At 34.4% G+C, this 21,621-nt stretch overlaps 1 protein-coding gene across 17 annotated transcripts in view; it reads left to right on the top strand.

Annotated features, from left to right (window-relative positions):
* The window catches only part of C2CD5 (C2 calcium dependent domain containing 5), a 94,993-nt gene that overhangs the window by 59,830 nt on the left and 13,542 nt on the right, over positions 1–21,621 (top strand). For all 17 annotated transcript variants that reach the window (XM_009180369.4, XM_009180368.4, XM_009180365.4 and 14 more), the window contains 9 exons: positions 975–1,161; positions 5,177–5,341; positions 8,678–8,818; positions 10,774–10,837; positions 11,214–11,275; positions 11,500–11,598; positions 12,086–12,175; positions 12,664–12,751; positions 13,787–13,873. In XM_009180369.4, the coding sequence (XP_009178633.1) occupies positions 975–1,161; positions 5,177–5,341; positions 8,678–8,818; positions 10,774–10,837; positions 11,214–11,275; positions 11,500–11,598; positions 12,086–12,175; positions 12,664–12,751; positions 13,787–13,873 (983 nt within the window). The remainder of the gene's footprint in view (positions 1–974; positions 1,162–5,176; positions 5,342–8,677; positions 8,819–10,773; positions 10,838–11,213; positions 11,276–11,499; positions 11,599–12,085; positions 12,176–12,663; positions 12,752–13,786; positions 13,874–21,621) is intronic.

Genomic DNA, 21,621 nt, shown 5'->3' with positions numbered 1-21,621 from the left:
TTGATTTTTCTTCTAAAATGTATTTCTAATCCATTTATTTTTTTCCCTCTTGTATCTTAGACCTTCCATTTGGGATTGTTTTCCTTTTGCCTTAAGTGTGCGCTTTAGTATTTCTTTTGATGGATCTGCTGGTAGTGAACTATTTTTTTTTTTTTTTTGGTCTGTCTGAAAAATGTGATTATTTTACTTTTATCTTTAAAAAATATTTTGGGCTGGCAGCTGTTTCTTTACAGCACATTGAAGATACTCTTTCACCACTGTCTTCTGGCTTTCATTGCTACTGTTGAGAAATAATCTCTTAGTCTATTAGTCTTTGAATATAGCCTATGTGGCACAAAGTAGATGCTCAAGTGACTTTTGTATTTTTTTAATGAGTAACATTTTCTTCTGCTTTCCATTTATATTGAACACATGCAGTTATAAAACCTAAGATTTTAAATGATATTCTCTACTGATTTTGGTCATTATTTCATTTTTAGAGATTTTGAGATTTTTTATTGTTTACTGAAATATGGTTCTTTAAAATATTTAATTTTTGTGGGTAAACAGGTCTATATATTTAATGAGATACATGAGATACTTTGATACAGGCATGCAATGCATAATAATCGCAACGTGTAAAATGGGGTATCCATCCCCTCAAGCATTTATCCTTTGTGTTAGAAATAATCCTGTTATACTCTTAGTTATTTTAACTTGTACAATTAAATTATTGTTGACTGTAGACACCCTGTTGTGCTATCAAATACTAGGTCTTACTCATTCTTTCTGTTTTTTTGTACCCATTATGAAATAGGATTTTTAGTGCAAATTTATACAATGACAAAAAAACAGAAAAGTTTATTGATATAACTCAGTAAGTCCATTAAAAACAAGTAAATGTTTTATTCAGCACACTTTTAGAAAGTTTTAAAAATTGACATTTTTAAAGATGGTACCAAGAATACTGTTCACTGACTTATTTTCATTTACAGGTTATGTCGCTTAAAAAAGAAAGCACAGGCAGAAGCAAATGCTACAGCTATCAGTAATCTGTTGCCATTTATGGAATATGAAGTGCATACTCAGCTAATGAATAAACTAAAACTCAAAGGAATGAATGCTTTGTTTGGACTAAGAATTCAGATCACAGTGGGTGAAAATATGTTGATGGGCTTAGCGGTAAGTTTAGATGTTTTTGGTTTTGTTTTATGATTTCTTTAATTATAGTAGATTCTATTTTATGTGATTCAAAGAGTCTTTTCAAAGACTTATCTAAAGACTGACATTAAGACCTTTATGGTATGAGGACATTTTAAGAAGTGAAATATCTGGTGATGGGTTTTCACATATTTTAAAGGGACTGTGATCATAACTTTAATAATTCTATTTCTAAAAGTTACCATTTGTCACTTGCTTAATAAGTTGTCCACAGTTTTTCTGGACTTTATTATTGTTTACATATTGCTAAAACAGGGTTCCCCCATCTCAGTACCAGGGCAGGATACCTCTTTGTTGCCGGGAACTGAGTTGTGCTTTGTAGGATGCTTAGCAGCATCCATGGCAACTCCCCACTATAACATAGTAGCATCTCCCCAGTTGTGACAATCAAGAATGTCTTCAGAAATTGCCAAATGTCCCTTAGTGGGCAGGGCAAAATTACCCCAGGATGTGGATTAATCTTTAGTTTTGATGGAGAAGATAAAGCAAAACATGTGAGACACTATTAGACAGACAATTAAGCTTTATCATAAATGTGCACCTGTGGCCAGTGGTAGACTGTGTAATAAAATACAGGTGTTTCTGGCCAGGTGTGTTGGCTCACACCCATAATTCCAACACGTTGGGCGGCTGTGGTGGGAGGATCACTTGGGCCCAGAAGTTAGAGCAGCCTGGGTGAGACTACTCTCTCTATAAAAAAATACTAAAAATTAACCAGGTGTGCTGGCAGGAAGCTCAGGTGGGAGGATCACTTGAGTCCTGGGAGGTTGAGGCTGTAGTGAGCCCTGATCATTTCACTGCGCTCCAACCGAGGCGATAGAGTGAGACTCTGTCTAAAACAAACAAACAAACAAACAAACAAAAAAGGTGTGTTTCTTAAGTGCTGATGAAATATAAGAGAAGAAGAAACAGCTGTGTCTTAGCTTAAGGTTCATTTTGGCTTGTTAGCAAATAAATTCAGACTGGAAAGATGATAATGAGGAAAGCCAGTGCTGCTTCTATAAGTAGTGTAGGACTCAGAGAACCAGGTGCCTGCAAAATGTGTATTGATCATATGGAATCTGATGAACTATGTTTATGGAAATTCTCTCATTTTCTAGGTACTTTGCTAACCAGCATTTTGTCTGTGTTACTGATAGTTTTCAAATTTAAATTCTCTTGCCATCTTTTTGAGAATACCTAGACATTTAATTTTAAGAAAATAATGGAATTTGGCTTTTTTGTCCCTATACATTTGCAGGTCGAATGCACATTTGTTCCCTGTTTCATCTTTCTCTAAGAGCAAATATGTAAATTTTTGTACGTAGAGGATAATTGTATGATGACGATAAACTAATTAGGTATTAACAGTTTTCTAACAACAGACATTTGTAATAAGTAACTTGGTTCATATTAAAATATTTGATATTTAGGCTGGGCATGGTGACTCATGTCTGTAATCCCAGCACTTTGAGAGGCCGAGGTGAGTAGATCGCTCAAGCCCAGAAGTCTGAGACCAGCCTGGGTAACATGGCAAAACCCCATCTCTACTAAAAATACAAAAATTACCCAGGCGTGGCAGCTTGTGCCTATAGTTCCAGCGACTTGGGAGGCTGAGGTGGGAGAATCAGCTGAGCCTGGGAGCTTGAGGCTGCAGTGAGCCGTGATCGTGCCACTGCCCTCCAGTCTGGGGACAGAGCGAGACCCTGTCTAAAAAAAAAAAATCTCTTTTATACTTAGAAGTAACTTGGGGAAAAGTAGTTATTTTAATTCAGTGGTCTAAAAATTTGTATGCTTAGTGAGGACATTACATAAATGTATAATTTGTGCTTGATGCAAGACTGTAATGATTGGTGGATGCCTATGCATGTCAATTAAGAGCTGGATTCAGATTGAGGGGTTTAAAAAACATTTTGCTAGCTATAGCAAACATTTTTGATGATCGAGTCCCAGGAAACTAGTTTATGACACTGAAGTAATTCAAGACTTGCCTCCAGTATTGCTTTTCTGATTCATACTAATCTTTTCCTTCTTGATCACTGGTGCTACTAACTACCACGGTTTGACATTTCATCTTTGTGCTTTGTTATAGTTTGTGCACTTAAATCGTGAAGTCTCAAGAGTAGCTTTTTTATGGGGTGATCTCTGATGAGTGCCGACTAGATGTTCGGCACTGTGCTATTCCAGAAGGAATGTGATATTATCTTCACTTTACAGGAGGAGAAAATGTGTGCTGTGATAGGTTGAGACTATAAAGTGATGTGGTTACATGTGTTAGAACTGGATTTCAAATCCAGGCCTATCTGATGCCAGAGTCTGTGTTCTCAGCCGTTCAGGGCTGTTGCTTCATTAATGAGGAGCTAAAACGCATTAGAAGTGGTGGACTAAGGCTTCATATGGCATGGCGGAGGGGCGTTCCCTGGTTGAGTATTAGAGACTTGGTCATGTATACAGTGATGGACACTAATGAACAAACCAGGAGTAAGCACTCTTGAGGAACAATTTAATCTACTATGCAGACTTCTTCATCAATGCCTTTTTAGGATTGGTGTTGAGTTAAAAGAGTTGTCTTTTCTCTTTCCCATTCCACCCCGTTGACGTTAACAATTTGATGTTTATACTTCTATTTTTTTGCTTTGCTTGTATTAGCATATTTACACATAAGTGCACATAAGGATATATATAAATGTTACCTTGTTTTGTATTTCTCATAATAGTTTTCCAGTAGTAATGATATGTAGTACTGTTTCAGAGTCAGATATTAAATAGTAATTTAATTAGATGATATTTAAAATAAATCTGTATCAAGTAAAAAATTTTCTCTGCTAATTAGGAAGGTAGGGCAATATAGTGAAATAAGTTTGGGTTTTGAAGTGAGAAACACTCAATTTAAATCGTTTGTCTACATTTACTGACTTGACTTGAGTAAGTTCCCTGTCCTTTCTGAATTTCAGTCTCTTGCCTTGCAAAAGTTTCCTCTTTACTTTTGCCACCTTTAAAGATAGAGCGTCTGCTCATTCATGAAAAATTTGTTTTTTAGCAACCTTTAATATTTTTTTGCTATTTTTAATTCTAATTGTATTTTTAAAAATGATGAGATAGGTCAGGGCCCAGTGGCTCACACCTGTAATCCTAGCACTTTAGGAGGCTGAGGCAGGTGGATCAGTTGAGGTCAGGAGTTGGAGACCAGCCTGGCCAACATGGTGAAAACCCATCTCTACTAAAAATACAAAAATTAGCTGAGTGTGATGGTGGGCGCCTGTAATCCTAGCTACTCAGGAGGCTGAGGCAGAAGAGTCACTGGAACCCGGGAGGTGGAGGTTGCAGTGAGCCAGGATCATGCCACTACACTCCAGCCTGGGTGTAAGAGTGTGACTTGGTCTCAAAAAAAAAAAAAAAAAAAAAAAAAAGATTGTGAGGTAGAAACATAAATATAATTGGGTATGTAGTGAAAAGTAAATCCCCATTTCATAACTGTCTCCCACCTACCCAGGGGCCTCCCCAAAAGAAACCAACCCTTGTTACCAGTTGTTTTTGTGTGCCTTTCCAGAGATGTCCTATATATACCCTGATGCTGATTATATTCTTCCTTATACGACATTCTTGGTTTTTGTTTGTTTGTTTTTTCTTGTTTTGAGACAGTCTTGCTCTGTTGCCCGGGCTGGAGTGCAGAGGCATGATCTTGATTCACTGCAACCTCTGCCTTCCGGGTTCAAGTGATTCTCCTGCCTCAGCCTCCTGAATAGCAGGGATTATGGGTGCACACCACTACACCCAGCTAATTTTTGTATTTTCAGTAGAGACGGGGTTTCACCATGTTGGCCAGGTCTCGAACTCCTGACCTCAAGTAATCTGCCCGCCTCGGCCTCCCAAAGTACTGGGATTACAGGTGTGAGCCACTGCACCCAGCTGTTGACCACATTCTTAAATATGAAAACATAAGGACTGTTATTCTGTAGATATTTTTTCTGATTATTTCGCCATTATTTTTTACAAGTCTGCCACAGGTGTATATTTAGCAGCTTTACCAACCCCTGGTGGTATTCAGATTGCCGGGAAGACTCCTAATGATGGCTCATATGAACAACACATCTCCCATATGCAGAAGAAGATAAATGACACAATTGCTAAAAACAAAGAGTTATATGAAATCAATCCTCCAGTAAGTAAAACAAACCTACATTGTGAATATATTAGTTATTATTTATTAGTATATTTTTAGGTTATCTTATTGAGGACATAAGATTTTTTTTTCACTGTTTAGATTAGCTTTCCTTATTACCCATTCTTTCACCTCCCTTTATGTCTTTGCTCAACTGTCTCCTTTTCAGGTAAGCCTACTCTAACCATTCTATTTAAAAATTATGACTTCATTTTTGGCACTTCCTATCACCTTTCCCTCTTTTATTGTTTTCTGTAGCTCTTATCTTTGTGAGTGTGTTTGTGTTTGTGTGTGTGTGTGTTTTATTGGTCTATTGCCTGTTAGTACCAGTAGAATGAAGCTCCATGAGGGCTTTATTTCTATTGCCTAGAAAAGTTTCTCTTGGTATTAGTCTCTTAGTATTTGTTGAGTGATGAAATAAATGGTTTAAAATGTTCTTTGTTAGTAAAAAGAGATTCTTATCGGTGGTAAAAATGTGAAAGAATACAGTTTTTCAGTTACAGTTTCTTTTTTTACAAGTTTGCTCCCAGTCATTTCCTCTAATCAGTCTTTTTACCAACTTTGCAATAAATATCACAATGCTTCCTCCTCTGTGGATGCCTAATGGCAGTAGTCTGAATTGAAAGAAAAATGTGTTGGAGTTAGAATGAAACTTTTTGTTTGTATGAGTCTCTGATAATAAAATACTTTCACAAAAGGAAATTATAACATCGTTGTTGTTTTTATTATTTTAAATGTCTTACCTAACTGGCTGATCTTCTGGAACAGTGTGTCTGGATTGTTGCATCACAAGTATAGCTTTCATCGTATTATTCTAGTATAGTTGTTAATTTGGGAGGAATTTTAAGGATATGACCTAGAGCTGCACTGTTCATTATTCACTGTGGGAGCCACTGGCCACATGTGACTTTTGAGCACTTGTGACTAGTCTGAATTGAAATGTGTAGTAAGTATAAAATATACACTGGATTTTAAAGATTTAGTGTGAAAAAACTGTGTAAAATATGAATATTTTTGTATTGATTATGTGTCAAAAATTTGATATTTTGGATATACTGAATGAAATAAAATGTTTTATTAAAATTGATTTTATCTATTTCTTTTTACTTTATTATGTATGTGGCTTGCTTTATATTTGTATTGAACAGTACTGACTTAGGGCATCTTTAAAATGAATACAAATGTTGATGTGTTAACATATTTATATTTGAAAAACAGACTGTAAAAGTTCTTTGTGCACCACTTTACTGACTGCTGATTTTTATAGTACATTATTTTTATTTGATAGTTATATTTTGATATTTGAACATCTGTTTATAGTCTGCCACTTGGGAAAAGTGATTTGTGAAACTTTGTGTTAGGGTTTCATATATTCTTCATTTATTATTTCTAATGATATGAGCTGAACTCTTTTACTTAATAGTGTTTCTTACCTCTGTAAATCCATCCTGACCTCCCATAGGGAGAGTGGACTCTTCCTCCATTGTGTACTTGTTGTACCTGTATATACTTGTATAGAAACTGTTACATATTATTATACTTAGTTTTTATATATCTGTCTTCCTTTACTGTAATGTAAGGTCTTTGGAGACAGGGATGTATTTAAATAAGAATATGAATTAAGTTACTTCATCCATTCAGTACTTACTGAGCTGCTACTGTGTGTCACACAGTTTACATTTAGAAGGAGGGAGTGAATCTATTATGATTTTAAAAATTTTAGTATATATGAATTTCATGTGTTGAGGATAACTGTATTTTCACAACAGTTCTCATCAGTTTATGAATCTTCTAATATGTCTTTCCTTATTGTAGATACTGACTACATTATAGTCTTTTAGCATAATCTCTTAGCATTTGTTTGACAGAGTCAGTATACAGGGTTGATTACCAGGCCACTATATACATTACAGTGTTGTGTTGTGTCCACCCTGAATATGTGGATCAGGGTGTTCCTTCTCTTGGGATGATAGCCCTCAATGAAATAAATGCTGCTGTTTGAATTTTTTCTCAATACATTAAAAAATGTTTCTAATACAGAGGTGTAGTACCACTTAAGCTTTCTGTAGATAATCAAAGGTATCAAAATAAGATGCATATCTCTTGGAATAACAGTACTAGTGATGAAATTTCAGTATGAGTGTAGAACGTATTAAATACCAGACAGTTATATTTATTAAGTCTGTGGCATTGTGAACAAAGGCATAACAGAATTTAAAACTACTGTAAAATTATAAAAAGTTGTGTGGTATCTAATGGGAATAACGTTGCACTGTGTATCAAAAGACTGATCTAGACTGGCTCTACACTTTCTAGTTTTCAGATCTAGGCAGACTACTAATTTACTTCTGAATTACAGCTCTTTTCCATTTTGTAGTCATTATAATGTTAACTTTATAGAGGGCAGATTAATTTGGAGTACAAATAAGATAAATGGATGTGAAAGTGCTCCATAGATCATTACATTGTGAAATTGTGTGGTGGTAGCCTTTTATCTAAGGTATGTACTAGCAATGAACATTTAAAACTATATATTTTTGAAGAACTTTATGTACAATTTCCTTGTTTATTAAAAAGACAACTCTGTTGCATCAGCAATAGGCTATGCCTTTTGCTTTTGTTTTCACATATTCACATTCTTCCAGCATTCATTGTGGCCAAGAGGTGCTTAGAACCTCTAGCGATCTTTGGCTATGTAACAGCAAAAAGCTCACTAAGCCATACAGTATTGCACCATACATTGACCTTAAAAGGATCATTATTGTAACTATCAAAGTTTATTTAGCTTAATAAATAACAAATACGTGCATAGTATATGTATATATATATTCATACTCATACATCGATCATATTCCACGTTTTGCTATGTGGAGCTTTGAAAAATTACCAGTGGATAAGAAAAGATATAAAAGATTAGAAATCTTTCTAGGAACATAAGTCTTTAAATTTTTATGGCCTATTAGGACTTTCATAATGCTGAATAGAAAATATGCACACCCAGGAGTACTGGATTTCTGGGCTGTAAGGACTGCCAATTCCATACACATTGTAGTGTCCTGTGTGTACACTGGATGTCAGTTTTGTCTTGTTATGTCTGTGACAGTTATATATATTTTTCTGATTCATGTATCATTAAGGCTGCCATATCCTCGTATCATTAAGGCTGCCGTATCCTCTATAAAAGTTTAGTTATAAAGGTTATACTTAAGTACAGACTTCACTGAGTATAGTTTACAGGCTTTTTCTCCACAGCTAGGTGTCTACTAATATAAAGATATAAAATTTAAACTGGAAAAGACAATCTCATTTAATATGAAACAATCATATTTCTTTTAGGAGATATCTGAAGAGATTATAGGATCACCCATCCCAGAACCTAGGCAACGCTCAAGACTTCTAAGATCTCAATCAGAAAGCTCGGATGAAGTTACAGAATTAGACCTTTCACATGGGAAAAAAGATGCTTTTGTTTTGGAGGTAATGTCGCAGTGGACTAATTTCTTAAAGGTTTTGGAAGCTAAGATACACATTTTTTCAGATGCTAAATTAGTATACTTTTATATCATTGCAACTGTTATAAATATTTAAAAAATTAGTATATAAATTACAACAAACTTGAAAATAACAGAACTTGGTAACATATGTTTGTTCAATACCAGGTGACTGATATAATAATGCAGATGGTTCTGAAAAAGTTAATGTATGGGTTGAAATAATGATACAATAGTATTAAACCTTTGAAGTTATTTTCATAAACTTGAATGAATTTAAATGAGAAATTAAAGTGTCATTCTTTAACTTACTATAATTATTACTTTTTTTGTATGTTACTGTAGTTAGAACATTTTTTAATATAAACACTGTAAATTCTGAGTGTAGTATTTTCTTACCGAATTCAAAAGGTATAATTGACCCATCTTTATGAAAAGATACTCAGAACACTTTAGGAACTTTCCCAGAGAGTAAATATCACATGAAAAGTTGATGGAGACTCTTTCTTCCCAGATCTGCCTCCTCTGCACTCCCCTGTAGAATGGTTGGCTCCCAAAGAGAGAGATTTTTCTTTTTCATATCGAAGGACAGGAAAAATAAATGAGTAAGATGTAAATTGAGAGAGAAAAAAATCAGATGCTTTGATCTCAGTGTAGCAGGAAGCTGGTGGTAGAATAGTGTTGGGATGGGATTGGAGGTTTAAAGAGTCAGGAACAGTGCCAGTGGCTGTAACAAGGATCTATGAGAGACGCACAGGCCTAACTAAGGTGAGAGTGTCATTTTGTAGAAAACCCAACATGTATGGTTATTTGTCCCCCACTTTTTCCCCACATTTCTCTACAGTCTGAGAATGGAAAATATGTTATGGAAAATATGCCAGGTCAAGGAGGCTAAAAGTTCCAGGGTACTATTTAGAACAATGCTGCTCAAAGTGTGATGTAACTACTTGTGGCGTCAGCTCTACCTGGGAGCTTGTAAGAAATGCAAATTCTTGGGCCCCTACCTCAGACCTAGTAGATGAGAATTTAAACGTGGAGCCCAGGAATCTGTTTAACAAACTTTCCAGGTGATGTCAAACATTACCTGAAGTTTGATCTAGGGCATTATTGATATGTCTGATCTTGGGATCCTGGCTAAGTAGAGAGGCACATGAGAACAAAGTGCTTCAAACATGGGCAGAGGACAGAGGGCAAGTAGAAGATCCAGTAAGAGAGGACAAAGAGACAGGACTGTAGTTGGAGAATGCTCGAGATCCTGGGTGTGGAGCATTTTGGGGAATAGTGGGTTGAGGTATGACTGTGACTGTGGGTAGCCACGTGAAGTGGAAGTGAAAGTGGTTCTTGAAGTCTTGAGGGTGATGTGGGAAGAAGAAGCTTAGCAAGTCTGCAGATTAGGACTTAGAAACTGAGATGCAGATGAATGTCAGCACCTGTCCAGCTGGGTAGTTTCCCTGTTTATTTTTCACAGTGGATTACGGTGATATAAGAAAAATAGAATTTAGACCTATTTATTTTATTAGAAAAATAGAATTTAGACCTATTATTAAATATGTCTTTAAATTTATCTCTGCCTAATTCCATTGTAAAGCAGTTCTGCATTTAGTCAAAGGATTTGATTACACTTTATTAATTTAAACAAATTGGAATAATGATTGCTTATGACATCTTTGTAAGTCTTTAGAAACATATTCTCGTAAAGGTTTGAGAAAGAGCTAGTTTTCTTTTTTAACTTAGTGTACTTTGTATGTAAAATATTTCACTTAGAAGTATTTGTGGTTACTACTGTGGAGGAATTTACTGATATTAGAATTTTCTTGTTACATATTTTTCCTTAGGGAAAAATGACTCTGCTTTTTCTTGACTCTATTAATAAATAGTCTTTTTAATGTGAAATAATTATGCATTTACTACATATATAATAGTTTTATTCTCTATTTTAAGATTGATGACACAGATGCCATGGAAGATGTCCATTCTCTACTTACTGATGTTCCTCCTCCTTCAGGTGAACCAAAAAATTACCTTTGAGATGAAACTAGTTTTATATATAAATGTTTTAGCTCATAATTGTTACAGTACTTATTTTACTTTAAAGGAAGGACTTACCACAGTGTCACAGCTTATCATGTACTTTGCTACTCCAAGGTAGAAAACATAACTTAGGTGGAAGTGATTTTTAGTCTTTTTATATTTATACATGGAAAAAAAAAAACCTATGATAATTTATTGGGATGGTTTAAAGTCTCCTGCAGGTATAATTTTAGAAGAAAAAAAATGAAGGGTTTTTTAGTTAGAACTTCATGTAATAATTGAAAAATGTCATTTAACACAAAAATCAATGAAATATTATCATATATTTTGATTATAATTTATTTTGACAGGCTTTTATAGTTGTAATACAGAAATTATGCCCGGTATAAATAATTGGACATCTGAAATACAGGTAAACCTTTTTTTCTTAATTTTAAGCAAATAACACATAAGTTATCTTAATAAGTTCCATCTAAATATTTGTTTTGTTTTTTTTTTTAACCTCCTTATTGCAATTAAAATACTATCCTTATTCTACTACGTTAGTTAATATTGTTCATTATTTGGCAGTTTATCAACTGTTAAAATATTTAGTTAAAAATAATAAAATGACATGTTCTGTCACCCCACATTTAGATGTTCACTTCAGTAAGAGTAATCAGATTAAGCAGCCTCAACCTGACTAATCAAGCTCTCAATAAGAACTTTAATGATCTCTGTGAAAATTTGCTCAAGGTAGGAACCTTCTGACGAAATTTTATTTCATGCGTCTAAGATAATGAAACTTTAAAAGTGTCTATATTGCTGTATTACCTGTAATACTTTACAAAGTTGTGGGCTGAATCACTCCTACCTCCTTATCTTACCTCTGTCAGCAGGTGAGATACTAAAGTTGTCCTGTCCCCCTTACTATATCATACTATAAAAGAAATAGTTTGTTAGTTAATAGCTTTAACTTCCATAAAAATCTAGTGTATATGTGTACATTAAAAAAAACTTACTATATTTTTTGTGACTTACTGACAAATGATTAAATCTTATTGTCTACTTAAATATTAAAAAGTATATTCTTAGTGTAAAAATACACACAAAAAAGTGGACCAGTTTTGTTTTAATTTTTTTTAACTCTCCATTTACTATAATGTAATGTACATTAAGAAAATCAGCTTTTATAAATTTTTAAATAAAAAAGGTGACATTACTAATATTTTCTATTGTGTAGAGCCTGTACTTTAAACTACGATCTATGATCCCCTGCTGCCTTTGCCATGTAAATTTTACAGTATCTCTGCCTGAAGATGAATTAATTCAGGTAATTAAGATTTAGTCCATTATTAAAGAATAGTCTTTATCTGATCTATTATTTTTATTATCTATTTCATTATCATAATTTTGCCATAATTAAGTAACTTATACTAGTTTACCTCAGAGTATTACAAAATATATGTTAGTATGCATTAGGCCATGTGCGTTTCTTTTTCTGAACTTTAGTTATCTGAGGGAGTAAGTGCACATATGCTCCAGCATGTGTACAGTAGGATCTGTACCCATCATGTGGGATTTTACCAGTTCCCATTTTTTAGAGAAGGTTCTTCAGCTCTTTCTGGAATATTGAGATTTAGGTGTAACTGTTTGGCATAGTTGTAGTTTGTGTATCTGAATTTATATATAATTCTGGTTGAGGATTTTAACCAGGAAAGGTATTTGGTATAGGTTGTACCATGGTACTGAAAAAAATATGTAAGAAACTTACTTTTGGCAGTGATTATTTTGCTAACCATATTGTTTCTATAATTCTAGGTTACAGTCACGGCAGTTGCAATAACTTTTGACAAAAATCAGGCTTTACAAACCACAAAAACCCCTGTTGAAAAGTCGTTGCAAAGAGGTAAATCTTTACTGGATAGGAAGTTCGGTTTGTGTTTGTCTGTGTTATGGTTCAGTGATAAAATATACAGGACAGCTGGATTCAGTAAATTACTTGTTCCTTGAAGAATATTTGCTGCTTTTTCTGTTCATCTTTGTAAAGATAACTGTGTGGATAAGCATATGGCTGACTTGATATTTTTCATACATGACTAGGTGGTATTTGACTGATATTTACATAGGGAATGCTGCTGGGTTTTTTAGACTTAAATTATAGCATACTAATTCTGCAGTAATATAAGGGTTTCTGTACTACGATCTCTGGCAAGGTCTTCAAGGCATCTGACATCTGAGGACCTACTGATGTAGTAAGCACAATTGTGTGCCTGTGTATTATTTTCAGGACAAGTTCCATAGTGTTCAACAGATTCACAAAGGTGGCCTTAATCCAGTAAAATTTAGAAAGTAGTATTCGTAATATATTCTGAATAAATCCAAATTACTGGAAACTATGTGTTCTGAAAAACACATAATGAGGGATACTATACTTTCTTGTATAGTTCGAATGACTTACTGGCTAAATGAAATATTCATGATTAGTCCTAAACTTTTAAAAGTTGATTACATTCTACATGTATAGCATTGATAAGATTTGAGCAGTGAGTCAGGTAGATGTATTAAATGATTATGTGTTCCGATATTTGTCAAAGAAGACATGTAACCAGTTTAAGTGGCATAAAAACTAGTAATGGACAAAGTGTAGGATATTAATTATTATTATCTAGCATTTATTATTTGCAAAGCACTGTGCTAAATTACTTACAGATATTAATTTCTTAAAGCCTCACAACAGTCATACCAGGGAAGATAGCACCAGTCTCAGCATCATGTAGATGAAGGGTTTCCATGGGAGAAATCAGGGAGAAAATGACCAGAATAAATTGGGGCGGGAAGGTGGAGCTGAGAATATGTATATGTATGTTGTCACAGATTCTTAATTTTAAAAAATTAATAATAGATCATTACTAAATAACTGGTATTTTTCTTGCCTTTCTAGCCTCTACAGATAATGAAGAACTTTTACAGTTTCCACTGGAACTGTGTTCAGATTCACTTCCTTCTCATCCTTTTCCACCAGTTAAAGGTTGGTTAAGTAAGGGAAAAAGCAAACACAAATCCTAGTTTCTAGTTCCTTTCACTGCTTCTTCATTATAGGCAATCTTACTACCTTGAGGTGAAAATGTATCCTTCATTCCCTCATTATATGTTTCTTCATATTCATAAAGGGGATAAATTAATGTTCCTCTTATTTTAATTTCTCAAGTAATTTCATTATAAGGTATTAAGGTAATTTTTCCTGTGATATTCCATTCTCATACCTTAATGTGTTAAAGCTTTATTTTCAAAGGTTTGGATTTCCCACTGTAACTATTCACACTTAGAATACTTGATATTTATATTATATTTGGTAAGTTTTTTCCAGCAACAATTAAACCTTCACAAAAAGTTTTGGATTTTCCTGGACAACAGAATGCTTTTTTTTTCAGAGGATATATGAAGAGGTTTTGAGTGGGAGTAGTACAAGTGAGAAAGGGATGAGCTTCCGGTCTTTGCTGTGGTGATAATTGAAGAACATTGTTATGTACTTATATAAGACACTGCAATTTTTTTTTTCCGGTGCAAATTGATAGCTCCTTACTTTAATAGCAATAAATCTATTTTGATCTGCATAATCTTTGGAGAAAAGTGGGAGGTATTGTTTTCCTTTCTCATCTGATTTTAGTATAATTTTTATTACAAAAAATTAAAATTACTATACCTTATTTTGTAGCATTATGTATTAGATAAATATAGTATGTGTTTTTCACTTTAAGTTTGTTTTGAGAAATGATATAGTTATTTGAAATCAGCTATTCAACTTTTATGTCTTAAAATACAATGGATATTATTTTATGATTCCTGCTCGTTATTTGATACCAAATTATGTATAATACAGAATAGTTTTATATTCACTTTACGTATATGTCAACAGAATCTTTATTAAATCAGTACAAAGTCTGTTTAGTAGATAAATAGATCTTGTCTTATATTTCGAAGATGAAAAATAAGCTGCTTCCAGATTCTGAACTTTGTAACGTGGTAACTATGATCCTTTTTCCTTTCTGTCATCACCTAAAATTCTGATTGAGAACTCCATAGAGAATTGTAGCATATCTCAATATCCTTGAAAGAATAGAGAGGAAAAATCAAATTCAAAGGGAATGTGAGTTCAGATTTATGAATTAAATACAGCTTCCAGGCAGGAAGCAGAACTGTCAAGAGTCTTCCTTGGGCCAGGCCTGTTGGCTCATACCTGTAATCCCAGCACTTTGAGAGGCTGAGGCGAGAACATTGCTTGAATCCAGGACTTTAAGACCAGCCTGGGCAACATAGTGAGACCCCAACTCTACAAAAAATAAATAATTAGCTGCATGTGGTGGTGTACACCTGTGATTCTAGCTACGAGGGAGGCTGAGGTGGGAGGATTGCTTGATCCCAGGAGGTTAAGGCTACAGTGAGCTGTGATTGTGCCACAGTACTCCAGCCTGGGAGATAGGGGGAGACCCTCTCTCAAAAAGAAGAAAAGTCTTTCTTGAACTCACTATACAGCAAGTTTTTTTTTTTTTCTTTAACATCTACTTTATACAGAAATTTGTTTTTGTTCATGGTTAGTTCCATATCACTTCTAGGTATAATTTCATTTATCCTTACATCCTTACCCTGCAATAGGGGCCAAAAAAAACCTCAAAAACAAAAAAACCTAAAACCTAATCAACAAAGGTTTGATTGATTGTTATTCTGTAGGAAAAGGTATTTGTGGACTTGGGGTCCCTGTTAACTCTGTTTTACTATATTGTTAATACCAACTGAATTTTGCAGAAGATTAGATTTAAGCTTTCTAAGTTTGACTTGTCTATAAAGACAACTTTCCACTTCTGCAGTAGCTTTCAAAATGTTTTCAAAGGAATTATAACTGGTGCTTATGTGATCGTTAGTATGTGGTATGCAAAATGATACTTTGTGAACTAAAAAACAAGAAAATAAGAATTTGAGTATAGTAAGTCCTATTTGAACAGTACCTAAAATATTTGCAACTCATTTTAGGGAGAATGGAGAGGGACCATGAGGTAGGTTGGAAAAGCAACCGACCTGTGTTTTTCTCTCAGTTCTGCTGTGGATTAGGTGTGAGAACTTGGACCAATTGCTTAACCTCTTTGAGCCTCAGCTCCTCATGTGTAAAATGTGAAAAGATTAAGATTCTCTCTAACCTTTAAAATTCCTTGGGTTTCTGTAGTTTATGGTTCTTCAATTATTAACATATTCCCATTTTTGAAAAGTAAATCAAAAGCTAAATTAGTCCTCAAGGTCACACTGAGCTTCTGTAATTTACATGTGTTCAGCTGGGCGCGGTGACTCATACCTGTAATCCCAGCACTTTGGGAGGCCGAAGCAGGCGGATTGCTTGAGCCTAGGAGTCTCTTCTCTACAAAAAATACAAAAATTAGTCATGCATGGTGATGTGCCTGTGGTCCTAGCTACTGAGGAAGCTGGGTGGTAGAATCACCTGAACCCAGGGAGGTTGAGGCTACAGTAAGCTGTGATTGTGCCACTGCACTCCAGCCTGGGCGACAGAGTGACCCTGTCTCAAGAAAAATAAATAAATAAATAAATAAATAAATAATGATTTCAAATAACTTTTAATCAATTAAACCAATAATTTTAATTTTAAATTCTGCTCCTCTGAACCATAGAGGTTTGTCAGAGGTACCTCATGGCCTTCCAGGAGGCAGGGTGAAAGGGAGCAGAGAAGGATGGGATTGAGGGTAGGTGTCTGCATCCCCTACTTTTCTGAAACAGCAGCTTTGATTCCATGTGTTTTTATATCCATCTTCTGTATGTGATTTCACTTGAAGAAAGGCTCTCAAAAAGTTTGAAAACCATTGATTGATCGTGCCACCCTTTATTGTCATCATCATCATCATCAGACCATCACATCTAATACTAATATATGTAAAACTTTTTATACTAAGTGCTTAACTGTAAAACCTATGTGCTTTTCCTTGAATATTGCATTGTAAAATCATCAGTAAACACTTAAAAGTATATCTGTACCTTTCTGTCAATATTTCTGTAGTTTTGTGAATTGTGGTTTATGTTCCATGCTTATTTATTGTCTTGTGCTTCCTCAAGTCTTTTCAGGAGGACATGGGCTAAATATAGTTTTTAAAGTTATCTCAAAATGTTTTGGAAAATTTGAGAGTAAGATAGGTTTTGAAAAGGCCTGAAAAATATAATAGAGTCTTAAAAATGGAGTAATCGAGTGTTGTAACATGACAGAAGGCAATGTCTGGAAAAATTTAAGCATTGCCATTTAGTGGAAATAGGCAGGAAGAGAGGAAGGTAAGAGTGTTAAGGATAAATGCTCAGAAGATTTGTCTGCTTTATAAAATATGCATCCATAAGAGGCTTAAAAGTCAATTACTAATGCTGATAAATAAAAGTATAGTTTTTAAATTGTTTTGTTAAGTTGAATAAGCTGATAGCTTTTTTTTTTTACTTTCAGTAACTTTGAATTCCAGTTTATATTTCATGTTTTTAATCACAAATAGGATGATTGTTAAAATTTTTTATTTCCTTTTATATTGGCTAGGGGATTAGTCTAAGCATAGTGTGTTTATTAATACTTCCATCTTTTTACTTGTAGATAAACCTTTCATTGTCTTTTTGTGTTATTGAAAATGGGTGAATGTCATGTAAAGAAATGTTCAATAATGTATATCTTATTTCACTGTGTAGAGTAAGCCTCGGCCTGAATTGTCCATCCATGTTCAATTTTTTCTTTCCATCGTTTATTATATTTGGTTTTGTTTTTAAAGGTAACAAAGTAGTTTGATGTATGTCTCAAATTTATGGTTCATTTGGTGTTACCTTGCTGGATATCTTGATTTTTCTGATTTGATACATTAACTGGTGCTGAGCTTAAGTAATTTATTAAAGGATAGATGATATGATATCAACATAAATTATTTATGTTTATACAAGAGTGTGATATGAGAAAAATGATAGCTATAGCAAACTTTTAATACAATTTTCATGTTTTTTTCTCATCATTGATATCTAAACCTGAGTTTTTCTCTGAAATGATTTTCAAGAGACTTTAAAAATAATGTATGGATGGATGGATGGATAGATAGATAGATAGAAAAAAAGAATGAGCAAAATGGGGGGAGTCTGGGTTGAGGTAATCTGGGAGAAGAGTAAAAAAAATCGGCAAGATTTTTCTCATAGATTTCAGTTTATCTCAAGAATTTTATACATGTAATTTTTATAAAAGGTTAGCATATTACTTCAGAGAAATATCTAAAGGCTTACATCTTGAGCTATTAGTTGCTGTATTGTAAGGCTTAAGAACTTAGATTAGACAAGTGTGTATAAATCATATACCACTTTAAATATATTTCAAGTTCTTAAAAAAATATTACCTAAGGTAGGATAATAGTTTTCATTAAAACACTGATCGTTTAAAAATTAAAAAGGTTTAATTAAGTCAATTTTAGTTTTAAATACCGTTGAGTGAAACTGTATAGAAGATATGTATATATGTTTAAATACCCATCTTGTTTCCTGCTTTCCTTTTGCTTTTACTAGAGTACTTTCCTCATGTTCAGTGGCATAAGCTATAGGCTAGCAGGAATACTCTATTCATTACATTAGCTGCTGACTGCTGTGGCAAGCATAGGTTAAAATTTGGATTTCAATATAAAAGAAAACAAGTTGGCTTATACCCACAATACATGGTACTTCAAAATTAGGTGTCTACATCAGAAGTTTTTTATTGTAGGCTAGAAGAGTTACTTTTTCTTTGTTAAACCAAATTAGATTTTTTTCTTTTTAGAGACAGTCTCTCTCACAGATTTGATTTTAAAATAGTTTAACTGTTTGAATTTAATGTCTTGCTAACATTATGTTAAACTAGCAATTAGAAGTGTACATTTGTAAAAAATACAGAAGTTATCTTTTACTTTTCCTACCAACTAACGGTTTGAATTCTTATGACTATATATAATTCCTTATACTAATTAAAAGCATTTTTATATATTAATAGTCCATTGCATGTCTGTTGTTACTATTTTTAAAAAAATACATTTTGTCACTATGACCAAGTGGCAGCAACAATAAAAAGCTGCTAAAATTCTTGATGTTATTGGATGGCCAAATAATCAATGGCAAGTTTTAAAAGGAAAGAGATGCTCGGGGGAAGAAAATGCAAAAACCGGAAACTAACTAGAGGAAAATGTGTGAAAAACTCATCCAAGAAATGGGAAGGAAGGAAGGAAGGAAAGGAAGGATGGAAAGGAAGGGAAGGGAAGGGAGAGGAGGGGAGGGAGAGGAGAAGGAAAGGAAGGAAGGAAAAAAATTGATGGAGAAGTAGGAATAAAGAATCTTTATCTCAGTAGCTTCTTCAAGGCAGCTTGAGGACAGTGAAATCCATGGTTAGAGGAAGAGGGAGTAAAAAGCAAAGAAAAATTGCATTGCGTTACTGACAGAAAACGGATTATGTGGAAGAGAAGCTATAAAAGATAGGAGTGAGAGGGGGATTGCATGCTTGGAAATGGAAGCAGGAAAATGTAAGAAGCAGATTGAAGAAGAAAGACAAGTGGTTTAGGATGTCGTACACCTTTAATTAGAAACTTAAATGACCCAAATAGGGAAGTTAATTGTCTTTGTTATCTAATATATGTACTACCGACGTATCACAGTTGAAGTTTTCCCTTGTAAACTGTCCAAATTGAAGCTAGTTTTATCTTTAGGTATGCCTTAGTAATTTGTAAGTGTAATATGGCAGTTTCCTTATCAATTCATCAATATTTGAGTATTGTTATAGATCAGGTTGATACTGAATGTTTAGGTATATCATTTGTCTACCCCAGTCATGAAGTTAGATTTTATACTTATAAAGCATAACTAATCAATGCAGTATCGATTGATGGAAATTCCTAAAGAAACATAAAACCCAGGTTTGATCATAATAAAACTGAGAATGTTTAAATAGGAAAATAAAACATAAATTATAATGACTCTCAATTTTAATCTGCCAGAGAATCATTTGTAGTAACTGTAGTTAACTTTTGTAGTAACTAGTTAATCATTTATAGTAACTTTTTTAGTTTTAATAATTTTTAAAAGACATTCAGATAAGATTTTCTCAAATATTTTTTAATTATTTAGAGCAAAGATGATCTGTAAATTCTAATGATATAAAGTGGGTAGTCAAAAAAGGTACTGATCAGTGTAGAAATTTATTACTGTATTTATCTTTGTTTGGTACTACTGTGACAAAACACTTGAGACTGTGTAATTTATAAAGAACAGGTATTTATTGGCTCTCAGTTTTGAAGGTTGGAAGTCCAATATCAAGGTACCAGCATCTGGCTGGGGCCTTCTTGCTGCATTATCACAGGGCAGAAGGGCAAAAAGAGAGCACGAGGAGGTCAAACCTCCCTTTTTATAATGGCACTAATCCCATCCATGAGGGTGGAGATCTGGCCTAATCAGGCCTTAAATGTCCTACTTTTTTTTTCTTTCTTTTTTTTTTTTTTTTTTTTTTGAGATGGAGTCTCCCTCCGTTGCCAAGGCTGGAGTGCAGAGGCACAATCTCAGTTCACTGCAACCTTTGCCTCCCGGGTTCAAGTGATTCTCCTGCCTCAGCCTCCCAAGTAGCTGGGATTATAGGTGCCTGCCACCATGCCTGGCTAATTTTTTGTGTGTGTGTGTGTTTTTAGTAGAGACAGGGTTTCACCATATTGACCAGGCTGGTCTCGAACTCCTGACCTCAAGTGATCCACCTGCCTTGGCCTCCCAAAGTGCTGGGATTACAGGCATGAGCCACCGTCCGGCCTTTTTTTTTTTTTTTTTGCGAGACAGGGTGTCACTCTGTCCCCCACGCTGGAGTGCAGTGCTGCGATCTTGGCTCACTGCAGCCTTTACCTCCTGGGCTCAAGCGATCCTCCCACCTCAGCCTCCTGAGTAGCTGGGACCACTAGCACCCCCTCGCGTGGCTAATGTTTATATTTTATCGTAGTGATGGGGTTTCAACATGTTGCCCAGGCTGGCCTTGAGCTCCTGAGCTCAACGTACCTGCCCACTTCAGTTTCCCAAATTGCTGGGATTACAGGCATGAACCACTGCCCCTGGCCAGAATGTTCTACTTCTTAGTACTGTTACAATGACAGTTAAATTTCAACAAGTTGTGGAGGGCACATACATTCAAATAATTACTGCAGCTAACAAATACCTTTGCCATTGATTACGACAAGTTATTTAGAAGAATGGAAAAGTCTCAGACTTTAGATGCACTGGAGATTGTCTGTTTGAGGGAGGAAGAATCATTTTTGTCAATAATATGCTTATTTCCACTAAATTGCTTTTAACCTGGGTTAGTTTCCCTCTCACACCACTAGACACAGGGCTTGTTAAATATTGCTAGAGTGCACTAGGGGAATAATAAACCATAGCCCTGTTTTGCTTTGCTAAGTTTCTAGGGTCATTTATTTGGGGCTTGCAGGGTTATCACTTAATGGTGACTTTAAAAAAATGCAAAATAATCTTCTTCTTGTATTAAATGGGAAACCAAATTATAAGAGAAGTGGACTGTTGTGTGGCTTGAGACTCTGCAGCTAGAAGGGAGATCTGACATGAAAAGCATTTGTTTCAGACTCTTCCATATAGATCTACAAATGGCACACAACTGAGCACAACTCAACAAAGTCTGAAAGACTTGAGGAGATTTCTGCCCTTGAATAATGAAATATGTTGTTTTTAAATTAGTATTAGCCTAGAGATTGCATATTG

This window comes from Papio anubis, chromosome 9 (assembly GCF_008728515.1).
Source record: "Papio anubis isolate 15944 chromosome 9, Panubis1.0, whole genome shotgun sequence".
In the NCBI taxonomy this organism is placed as follows: Eukaryota; Metazoa; Chordata; class Mammalia; order Primates; family Cercopithecidae; genus Papio; species Papio anubis.
This window is presented reverse-complemented; position numbering and strand designations above follow the sequence as displayed.